General features: G+C 41.2%; 1 protein-coding gene across 1 annotated transcript in view; it reads left to right on the forward strand.

Annotated features, from left to right (window-relative positions):
* COL20A1 (collagen type XX alpha 1 chain) overlaps positions 1 to 12,451 on the forward strand; it is a 478,350-nt gene that overhangs the window by 124,958 nt on the left and 340,941 nt on the right. Inside the window, exon 12 of the mRNA XM_053708962.1 lies at positions 3,883 to 4,012. Coding sequence (XP_053564937.1) covers positions 3,883 to 4,012 — 130 coding nt within the window. The remainder of the gene's footprint in view (positions 1 to 3,882; positions 4,013 to 12,451) is intronic.

Genomic DNA, 12,451 nt, shown 5'->3' on the forward strand with positions numbered 1-12,451 from the left:
TGGCTTCAAAAAACCTGTCTCAGGTCTATGATGAAAACATGAGCCAAAATGAGTAAGGACAGTCCTATGCCTCTTGCAAGAGGAATGGTTTTCAATTTTTTCATGCTATAAATATCTGAGGGGTTGTATTCATGCACAGTTACATTTTTCTTCTACATAGTCAGTCTTTTATTATTATTATCATTTATTTGTATAGCGCCGCCTAATTCCGTAGTGCTGGGTACAGTGATAGGGGTATACAAGGACAAGGATTTGTGATAAAATACAAAACATAACAAAACTAAATAAATCTAGTACAGGAGGAAGAGGACCCTGCTCCGGAGAGCTCACAGTCTACAGATTTAGGGTGCAGAGATATAAGGTTGGGGGTAGCTTGTCACATTGGTTGTGGTTGCAGCAGTGAGTCAGACAGTTCATGTATTAGTTTTGTTAGGATGAGAGATGGAGGAGAGATGGTAAGCCTCTCTGAATAGGTGGGTTTTCAAGGAGCATCATGTAACTAAACAGAATATAACTACATAACATGTTAATGACTTGGGGGGCATCAGGTCTGTGCTAATTGAAAGCTTCTTTGTGGATGTCCTGAGTCACAGTGAGTTATGTACGTTTGTGAAGGCATCTCTCTTTAAGGTAGGACCGCCTTGGGTATCCGATGGAATGTTGCCGGTGGCTATGAGGTCTGTTGTTACTGGGATCCTGGCCTTCTGGGAGTCCCCCCTGAGCTCCTGCGCATGCCCGGCTTTTCTTAGCATTCGTTCCTCTTGCTGGGGTATGTGTTGTGTAGAGATAGATGCCTTTATCTCCTGTAGTGGGCATTGATCGCCAGCTTGCAGATTTGGGATTGTAGGGTCAGAGGTGCGAAAGAGAAGTTTATAAGTCCCCTCTGAGGGCTCCGCTGTGCTGTATGACTCTGAAGGTGAGGTATAGCAGGCTTTCAGTGGAATGCTCTTCCAATGTTGTTGAGTGGTTGTGGAGATGCCTCTCATTGTCCCACCATGCGGAGCAGTTGCCTTTAAGGCTTCAGTGCGAGTAGTAGGTAATGGAGGCAGTATGCAATAGAGGTTCATCATGATGTCAAATGGCGCTCTATCAATTCGGCTTTGCATGAGTCCCTCCAGCTTCTCCATGTGTTGTTTGAAATGGTCCTGTGAGTCTGCTTCGCGTACCGCAGCCATTTTGACTGTGTCCTGTATATATATGTTTCCTCTTTTTGTTCAGACTTGTAGGAATCAGCGATGTTGGAGCAGCTTTATTAGTTTGTACAGTTTGGGCAAATTACCTTGGAGAACTGAGGGGGTAGCGCTGCCTATACTGAGCCACTGTCACGCTGCTACTTGCGCCGCTCTGGCTGTTGCCAGGGACGCGGCGGTTGCTGTGAGCGTGCAACGATGACATCATCGCCGCACGTCTATTCCCCTCTCAAGCCGCGTCCTTTGAGCTCCTCCTTGGCACGAATCGGTGCCTATGTAAGTACCTGCATAACTTATATTCACTGCCCAAGTATAGGTGTTACTGTGTGTGCTCCTAGGTGCTTTATTTCTTGAATTGCTGGATTGCCTTATTATTGCTGAACTCTGCCCCTCTGACTAGTCTGCCTGTTTAACCCTTGAATTGCCGGATTGCCTTATCATTGCTGAACTCTGCCTGTCTGACTACTCTGCCTGTTTAACCCTTGAATTGCTGGATTACCTTATTATTGCTGAACTCTGTCTGACTATTCTGCCTGGTTTACCCCTGAACTGCTTAACTGCTGGATTACCTTTTGTTGCTAACCTCTGCCTGTTCCTGACCATTCTATTGGTTTACCCCTAAACTGTTATTCTGCTGGATTGCCTTTCTGTTACCGAACTCTGCCTTTCTCTGACCATTCTCTGCCTTAATCTTATTGCAGTGAAGGACTACCCTGTCTACATTGAGTACTGCTTACCTTATTTCTTACATTCGCTTTGTTCTGGGATATTTCCTTATCCTTCCGCTTGACGCCGGGATAAAAAAAAATACTGGCTAAGTTTGGTCTGATAGGGAAATATTCCACAAGCATTACAGCTGCTGACCCTAGGCCTTAAATGTCCGATACAGATCTCTGGTGTCAAAAACACAGCAAAGTTTGTGATCTGATGTCCTTCTGACCAGTGCAGCAGGAAAGGGTTATGGTGCTGAATTTTCACTGTAAATCTCTTCCAATATCGGCAGATATCTAGATGTTCAGCCAGAGCTCTGGAAAGTGCGACCGCTCAGGATCACTGTTCGTACATGCCCCCCTCTCCTCCATAGAATTTTAACTTGGTGTTGCTTTCTTGGAATGTGTTATTTTTCTTGACTATCTCTTCTTCTAGAAGAGCTTCTGAATTATCTGCTCTTTCTTGTGTCCCTATCTGATTTTTCATCAGAATAAGGCAATTTTATGGGCTACGTTTGACTTTTCGGCTAAGTTTGTTTCTTCAGACACATTTATCAGAGAGATTGTTGTCCCTCTTTGTGTCCTAATCCTAAGGATGCTTCAGAGAGATCTTTGCATTCTTTTTATGTTGTTAGGGCCACATTGAAATATTACAATGATGCTACTAAGGGCTATAGACAAACTTCTAGTTTCTTCATACATTTTTCTGGTTCTAGAAAAGGTCAGATAGTTTCTGCTGTTTCTTTGGCCTCTTGGTTGAAACATTTGATTCACAAGGCATACTTGGAGGCAGGGCAGCCTCCAGTGCAACAGTTTACTGCTCATTCTACTAGGTCAGTTGTCACTTCCTGGGCCTTCAAGAATAAGCCTCCGGTTGACAAGATTTGCAAGGCACTTGGTCTTCTTTGCATGCTTTTACAAAATTTTACTATTTTGATGTTTTTGCTTCTTCTCAGGCAGCCTTTGGTAGGAAGGTTATTCAGGCAATTGTTGATTTTTCCCTTGTTTTAGTTTTTTTTTTAAGTGAATCCAAAGCGTTGATATTAGTTTCCAGGATTGTGAACTCTTACCACCTGTATGAAAGAAAACATAATTTATGCTCACCTGATAAATTAATTTATTTTATGGGTGGTGGGAGTCTACGAGACCCCACCCTATGTTTTTTAGGGTTTACTTCTTTTTTGGTACATCTTTTTTTCTCCTTTTTATTTCTCTTATTCCTTTCTCTTATCTCACTTGGCTATACATTAGACTGAGGTATGTGTGAGGTGGGAGAAGTTTTATAGGGCTCTTGGGGTTTTAGGACTCACAAAAGGCAGCACATTCAATTTTTCTTTCAAGATTCAGATAGAAGTAAATTAGAAAGTTGTAGAAATTGGATGCTCTATTATCAAATTTTCTTTGTTCTTTTAGTGTCATTTGTTGAAAAAAGCCTTATATGGCAGCAGTTTTGCAAGAATATTATGCATATGCAAGAGCACTAGAGGGCAGCACTATTTGCCATGTAGTTCTCCATACACCTACCTAGAGTATTTCTTCAACAAAGCATACAATTGGTACGAAGCAATTTGCACCATAGAACTAAAATGGAAAAGTTTTTTAAATTATATGCTCTGTCTGAACCACTAAAGAACATTTTTGGGTTTCGTATCCCTTAATTTTCTGTACTCCTATAACCGAAAAAATTAGATTGTGTAGAAATTATAGTTATTATCCACAATCGAACACCAGCATCTTGAAAACTGACGTAAAGTCTAAGGAAGGGGGTGAAACCCTGAAACGTCACTTAATAAATTATACTTCACACATGTTCCAGAAAGTGTTGATATCTAAATGTGAATTTATAAATGTTTCCGGAACCTGGGTTTTTTCTTTTTTTTCTTTTTGTCTTTCTGTGTATCATTGCCATTTCACCACTGTTTGTTCATTCATCACCCATCTTGCCTTAAAGTATCTTAGTTGCCCATGTTTCTGTATTTTAGGTTGTGCTCAGTGGTCTGTCCTCCTCTGCGGTCCTGGTGAATCTGACGCCCAGCACTAATTATTTGGTTTCTGTTTTCCCTGTTTACAGCAGTGGAGTAGGCTCAGGGCTGCGTGGGATCACCTCTACCTGTAGGTTTTTGTTTTCTTCTTTTGCATCTGAACCCCTCTATGATGTTGTGGACAAACAATTGTTGTAAACCTTTAGTGAGAAGCTTAGGGCATTTGCAGGTTTTGTAGCCCAATATTTGAAAAAATAGGCTAAAACTCTATATAGTGTTTAACATATCCAATAACTCATGGATGGCTTAAATATTTATAACTATATTTCTTTTACAAGATATGACGAGTCCACGGATTTTATCCTTACTTGTGGGATTAAACCTCCTGTTAGCAGGAAGTGGCAAAGAGCACCACAGCAGAGCTGTATATATAGCTCCTCCCTTCCCTCCCCCTCCAGTCATTCTCTTTGCCTGTTTTAGTGATAGGAAGAGATAAAGTGAGGTGTTAGTTTAGATTCTTCAATCAAGAAGATTTTTATTTTAAAATGGTGCCAGTGAGTACTATTTTTCTCAGGGAGAAATCGTCAGTCTATAACTTCCCAAGAGCAGTGGAGACATTTTATTTATTCTGCCCTGATGTTGATGATCTTAGCAAATGTTACCTAAGATCTCTTCTGGTTCCCACAGAACAACTGGAGGTAGTGTAAAGAAAAATCTTCAGTGTGGAGAACGGTGTCATGCTACAAGCAGCATTGCGGTATGTTCAGTCTTTTGTTTCTGGGGAGACTTGTTACATCAAAACATGCTGACAATATTCCCTAGCTGGTGAGGGGTAATCAGTATACACTATAGGAGTAATGGTGTACCTGGAATTCCCTGTTAGTCTAATTATTTCATAGTGTACTGGTATGTCACTTTAAAAATTTCCTGCTTATTTCATAGTGTACTGATATGTCACTTTAAAAAAATTTATATGTGGGCTGACGCTGGGAGATGCGGTGTTAGACTGCTGGCTGACAGGAGATGTTTGACACGGTGATGCGCTTACTCCGCTGTGTGTGTATTTATGGGACACATGGCTAATTTATGGACCAACATGTTATTTTCTTCTCTACCCATGTGGGTCTTGGTTAAGCTAGTGTTACACCCACAGTGGGCGGGGCCTATTTTCACACGCTCCGTCGCGCAGTGTGATTTCCGGATAGGCAGCAAGGTCCTGAGGCTCCGGTGGGACCTAGCTCTGTTTGCTAATCAAAAATACAGAGAGGCTGAGAACGTTCCTTCAGGGTGATCTGGGGGCAGGTAGGCGTCGCAGCAGAGCTGAGGCGAGGTGCAGGGGCCTGATTTAATATATGTGATAGATTTGATAAAACGTTGCTTTGTCAAAATTAATATAAATTGAGATATAATATACCCTAACTAGTGGTGCAATATTATAAAGCTATTTGGGGCACATAAGGCGTTTGTTTGCCGAAAACGTTGTTTTGCCTTATAACAGAAAATTTGTTGTGCTTTTATTATTTAAAGGCGCAGTACATTGTTTAGTTCAAAAATGTATTTTAATATATGTTTGACTCCAGAGTGCTAGTCTGTTTAACATGTCTGAACTTGAGGAAACTACTTGTTCTATGTGTTTAGATGCCACTGTGGAACCCCCTCTTACTTTTTGTCCCTCATGTACTGAAAGGGCCTTACAATGTAAAGAGCAGATTTTATTTAAGGAAAGTATGTCTAAGGATGATTCTCAGTCTGAGGAGAATCAGGGTATGCCGCCAAATTCTCCCCAATCATCACAACCTTTAACACCTACCCAAGCGACGCCGGATTCTTCAACCGCGTCTAATTCATTTACTCTGCAGGATATGGCTGCAGTTATGTCATCTACCCTTACAGAGGTATTATCTAAGTTGCCAGTGTTACAGGGCAAACGCAGCAGGACAGAAGTCAATTTGCATACTGAGTCCTCTGATGCTTTGTTGGCCATTTCCGATGTACCCTCACAGGGATCTGATTTGGGGGTCAGAGAACTTCTGTCTGAGGGGGAACTTACCGATTCGGGAAGTGTGTTACCTCAGACGGATTCGGACGTCATGTCCTTTAGATTTAAGCTTGAACACCTCCGCCTGGACAAATATTTAGAGGTACCTGCTTACACTGATGTTTTTCCGGTTCCTAAGAGAATTTCAGAGATTATTAAGAGGGAATGGGACAGACCGGGTATCCCATTCTCACCATCTCCTAATTTTAAGAAAATGTATCCCATATCTGACACTGTGCGGGACTCTTGGTAAACAGTCCCTAAGGTGGAGGGAGCTATATCTACCCTGGCTAAGCGTACAACTATTCCTATTGAGGACAGTTGTGCTTTCAAACACCCGATGGATAAGAAATTGGAGGGTCTTCTAAAGAAGTTGTTTATTCATCAGGGTTTCCTTTTACAACCGACGGCCTGCATTTTACCAGTTACCACTGCAGCGGCCTTCTGGTTTGATGCCTTAGAAGAGTCTCTTAAGACTGAGACTCCTTTAGAGGATATTTTAGATAGAATTAAGGCTCTTAAGCTGGCTAATTCTTTTATTACAGATGCCGCTTTCAGATTGCCAAATTGGCGGCTAAGTATGCCGGATTTGCCATTTTAGTGCTTAGAGCGTTATGTTTAAAATCTTGGTCTGCTGATGTGTCATCTAAGTCAAAGCTTTTGGCTATTCATTTCAAAGGAAAAACCCTATTCGGGCCTGACTTGAAAGAAATAATTTCTGACATTACGGGAGGTAAGGGTCATCTCCTACCTCAGGATAGAACTGCTAAACTGAGGGGTAAACAAAATAATTTTCATTCCTTTCGGAACTTTAAAGGAGTCCCCTCTTCTTCCTCTTCTTCCTCTTCTTCCACTAAATAGGAAGGGAATTTTGCTCAGGCCAAGTCCATCTGGAGACCCAACCAGGCTTGGAACAAGGCTAAACAACCCAAGAAGCCCGCTGCTGCTACCAAGACAGCATGAAGGGGCAGCCCCCAATCCGGGACCGGATCTAGTAGGGGGCAGACTTTCTCTCTTTGCTTGGGTAAGAGATGTTCAGGATCCTTGGACACTGGAAATCGTGTCCCAAGGGTATCAACTGGAATTCAAAAATTCTCTCCCAAGGGGGAGGTTTCTCCTTTCATGATTGTCTGTAGACCAGATAAAAAGAGAGGCGTTCTTACGTTGTGTAAAAGACCTCTTTACTATGGGAGTAATTCATCCCATTCCATTACTGGAACAGGGACAGGGGTTTTACTCAAATCTTTTCGTGGTCCCCAAAAAAGAGGGCACGTTTCGTCCTATTTTAGATCTAAAAAGTCTAAACAAGTTTCTCAGAGTCCCATCCTTCAAGATGGAGACTATTCGAACAATTCTGCCGTTGATCCAAGAGGGTCAATATATGACTACCGTGGACTTGAAGGATGCATATCTTCATATTCCTATCCACAAGGATCATCACCAGTTCCTAAGGTTTCCCTTTCTGGACAAACATTTTCAGTTTGTGGCTCTTCCCTTCGGGTTAGCCACAGCACCCAGGATCTTCACAAAGGTTCTAGGGTCACTTCTGGCGGATCTCAGGCCGCGGGGCATTGTAGTGGTGCCTTATCAGGACGATATTCTGATCCAGGCGTCGTCTTACCATCTGACAAGGTCTCATACAGACATGGTTCTGTCCTTTCTGAGGACTCATGGGTGGAAGGTGAATCTAGAAAAGAATTAATTAATTCCACAGACAAGGGTTCCCTTCTTGGGAACTCTAATAGATTCCATATCTATAAAAATTTTCTTGACTTAGGTCAGGTCAGAAAGTTAAAGATTTTGAATACATGCCAAGCTCTTCAGACGAATCCTCGGCCATCAGTGGCTCAGTGCATGGAGGTAATTAGATTGATGGTGGCGGCAATGGACATCATTCCGTTTGCTCGTTTTCATCTCAGACCACTACAACTGAGCATGCTCAGGCAGTGGAATGGAGATTATGCAAATTTGTCTCCTCAGATAGATCTGGATCAGGAGACAAGGGACTCTCTTCTTTGGTGGTTGTCACCGGATCATCTGTCCCAAGGGACGTGCTTCCGCAACCCCTCATGGGTGATAGTGACAACGGACACCAGTCTACTAGGTTGTGGTGCAGTCTGGAATTCCCTGAAGGCTCAGGGTGTGTGGACTCAGTCGGAGTCTCTTCTTCCAATCAATATTCTGGAATTGAGAGCAATATTCAATGCACTTCAGGCGTGGCCAAATTAATTCGCTTTCAGTCGGACAACATCACGACTTTGGGCTTACATCAATCATCAGGGAGGAACAAGGAGTTCCTTAGTGATGACAGAAGTATCCAAGATAATTCGGTGGGTGGAGGCTCACTGTTGTTATCTGTCAGCAATCTACATCCTAGGAGTGGACAACTACGAAGCTGACTTTTTAAGCAGACAGACGTTTCATCCAGGGGAGTGGGAACTCCATCTGGAGGTCTTTGCCACTCTGATCCTCAGATGGGGCAGACCGGAATTGGATCTGATGGCGTCTCGTCAGAATGCCAAACTTCCAAAATACGGATCCAGGTTAAGGGATCCACAGGCCGAACTGATAGATGCCTTGGCAGTGCCTTGGTCGTTCAACCTAGCTTATGTGTTTCCACCATTTCCTCTCCTTCCCTGGGTGATTGCTTGGGTCATACAGGAGAGAGCTTCAGTAATTCTAATCGCACTTGTGTGGCCTCGCAGGACTTGGTATGCCGATCTAGTGGACATGTCTTCTCTGCCTCCGTGGAAGCTTCCATTGAGGCAGGACCTTCTCATTCAGGGACCCTTCCAACACCCAAATCTAGTTTCTCTGCAACTGACTGCTTGGAGATTGAACGCTTGATTTTATCTAAGCGGGGGTTCTCTGATTCAGTCATTGATACTTTGATTCAGGCACGTAAGCCTGTTACTAGAAAGATCTACCATAAGATATGACATAAATATCTTTATTGGTGCGAATCCAAGGGCTACTCATAGAATAGAGTTAGGATTCCCAGGAAGGATTGGAGAAAGGGTTATCAGCAAGTTCCTTAAAGGGACAAATTTCTGCTTTGTTGATTTTACTACACAATCGTTTGACAGATGTTCCAGACGTGCAGTCTTTTTGTCAGGCTCTGACCAGAATCAAACCTGTGTTTAGACCAATTGCTCCACCCTGGAGTTTGAATTTAGTTCTTAATGTTCTTCAAGGGGTTCCGTTTGAACCCATGCATTGCATAGATATTACGTTGTTATCTTGGAAGGTTTTATTTTTGGTTGCTATTTCTTCTGCGCGTAGAGTTTCTGAGCTTTCAGCATTACAATGTGACTCGCCTTATCTTATCTTCCATTCTGATAAGGTTGTTTTACGTACCAAACCTGGTTTCCTTCCTAAGGTTGTTTCTAATAAGAATATTAATCAGGAAATTGCTGTTCCTTCATTATGTCCTAACCCTGTTGCATAACTTGGACGTGGTCCGTGCCCTGAAGTTTTACTTGCAGGCGACTAAGGAATTTCGTCAATCATCCTCATTATTTGTTGTTTTTTCTGGAAAGCATAGGGGCCAGAAAGCTACGGCTACCTCTCTTTCTTTTTGGCTGAAGAGTATCATCCGTCTGGCATATGAGACTGCGGGACAGCAGCCTCCTGAAAGAATTACGGCCCATTCTACTAGGGCTGTGGCTTCCTCATGGGCATTTAAAAATGATGCTTCTGTTGAACAGATTTGCAAGGCTGCAACTTGGTCGTCTCTTCACACTTTTTCCAAATTTTCCAAATTTGATACTTTTGCTTCTTCTGAAGCTGTTTTTGGCAGAAAGGTTTTTCAAGCAGTGGTACCTTCCGTTTAGGTTCCTGTCTTGTCCCTCCCTTTCATCCGTGTCCTGTAGCTTTGGTATTGTATCCCACAAGTAAGGATGAAATCCGTGGATTTGTCATATCTTGTAAAAGAAAAGGAAATTTATGCTTACCTGATAAATTAATTTCTTTTATGATATGACGAGTCCACGGCCCACCCTGTCATTTCTAAGACAGGTATTTATTTTTGTCAAACTTCAGTCACCTTTGGCTTTTCCTATCTCTTCCTAACTTCGGTCGAATGACTGGAGGGGGAGGGAAGGGAGCAGCTATATATACAGCTCTGCTGTGGTGCTCTTTGCCACTTCCTGCTAACAGGAGGTTTAATCCCACAAGTAAGGATGAAATCCGTGGACTCGTCATATCGTAAAAGAAATACATTTATCAGGTAAGCATAAATTTCCTTATTATATGCAATGCTAGGATTATATATAAATGAAGGAACACACCCTTAAGTTTGGTATTAACATAGTAGGGGGTCAAATAAGGCAATAAAGTACTTATGCTACAATGTGTGCTGTAAAGATACTGGTGGTTTGGTGTTAAAAGACTGTTGGCCTTCAAATTTCACACACTCTACTCCAAGGCTTCTAACTCTCTTAAAGGGATACTGAACCCAATTTTTTTTTTCTTTCATGATTCAGATAGAGCTTGCAATTTTAAGCAACTTTCTAATTTACTTCTATTATAAAATTTTCTTCATTCTCTTGGTATCTTTATTTGAAAAAGCACGTAAGCTTATGAGCCGACCCATCTTTGGTTTAGCACCTGGGTAGCACTTGCTGATTTGTGGCTAAAATGTAGCCACTAATCAACAAATGCTACCAAGGGTTCTGAACCAAAAGTAGACTGGCTCCAAAACTTGCATTCCTGTTTTTTCAAATAAAGTAAATTAGAAAGTTGCTTAAAATTGCAAGCTGTACCTGAATCATGAAAAAAAAAATTTGGGTTCAGTATCGCTTTAAGTTCCAATCTTAGAAGTCTATTTTAAAACTCGTTTTTGCAGTCCCTCCTATTACCAACTTGGATGAATGTCTTGCAGCTAACCATAAGCCCTGACAGTTACATATTTACAGGTTTGTGAGGCCAGATTCAATCATTTACATTTCTAGGGCAGGGATGAGCCAATTGTTTGACTTCCTTTCTGACATATGAAGGCATATAAATACATTTAAAACATACATACTTTGTTAATTTTAAATATAAATAATAAACAATTTTTACAAAATTATGCCTCAATAGTATGGTGTTCAAAGTAGAGGAAGCTATAAATAAGCATACAAACAGCAGCCTTCTTCTTCCAATATGTATATAAGCATATACATATATATTTACAGGGAACACACAGTCCCCATAGACCACTATGTAAAGGCACTTTTTACCGGCTAACTTTAAGCCCTAAAAACTGCTTTGTGCAGTTATTTATTTATTTTAAAAATGCTACTTTTTTTAAAAATAAAAACCAACACTACACTTAAATTTGGGGGCTATTTTGAAACTTAACCAGAGATCTGATATCTGGTTAATTGTTGGAACATTAATTGCTACCGCAATCTCGCTGTAGGATTAACCAGCCACTCATAATGGCTGGTTATTTATCATGCACCCGTAAACAGGTGAATTTTCTCATTTACGGGCGCACAATAAATTAGCACTCCACTTGTAATGTAACCCAATATGTTTTAGATACATCACCACCAATGCTATGGCCCTTTTTTCCCCACTGTTAAGTTGGTCAGATTACGAGTGGAGCACTTACGGTTACTTGTGAGCAAATTGGTGTTTATCGCAGGTGTTTGCGCTCATCGGGTTTATCGCTCGTATTACAAGTTGAAAGTAAACGTGATTGCTTGAGCGCAATTGACGTTAACGTGTTTAGGGATAGCGCATCCTCAGAGCTCTGGTTAACTGTTTCACAAAACAAAAAATTATCACAAAGCACATCAAAAATACATTACAATCCTGCAAATTCTAGATCTAAACGCTAAAATCTTAATGAGATGGTATCTTACTTCAACAAGGCTTTCTGTAATCCATAAAGAAGCTTCAGGGCTGGGAGGAACATGGTACCTTAATACCTATTTGGTGGCACCCCTTTGGAATGCGGTTGAGAAACATTAAAAAAAAATTAAACTTTCACTCCAACACCATAATAAGCACTATTAAATGACCTCCCAAAAGAAAATTGCGTACACATGTACTGCAAATAGGGTTAAACAGTGCAAAATCTCTAATTTCCAGAAATTGGAAAACCCTCTTGGCCCCTCAACACAAATGTGGACAGAAAGGTCCACAGAGCTGATGCTCCTAGAGGAATATGGGTTTAGAAGAAAAAGTCAACTCTCATATTTTTTAAATGTAAAATTTTACTGGCAACAACTAATAGCAAGCAACCCATAAGGATTAATAGAGTACCCCTACTTTTAAAGGCCCCCTAACTAACCCCCCTTTCATAGTTAATAGATAATAGAGTTCCCAACTCTTTGGCTTATATAATAACCAAAAACCGCCAAATAACGATAGTCATGAGAGTTACAAATTAACCTAAATTCCTCACTTCACAAATAGGAGCTTGCGTTTAATATAACTTGTCTTTGTTGTTGTTGTTCTATGGTTTTCATTGTTTGATTTGTCTTTTCACTTATTTTGTTTGTTTTTGTTTTTGTTTCTTGTACAAATGCAATGATTATA

The sequence above is a fragment of the Bombina bombina genome, chromosome 1 (assembly GCF_027579735.1).
Source record: "Bombina bombina isolate aBomBom1 chromosome 1, aBomBom1.pri, whole genome shotgun sequence".
NCBI lineage: Eukaryota > Metazoa > Chordata > Amphibia > Anura > Bombinatoridae > Bombina > Bombina bombina.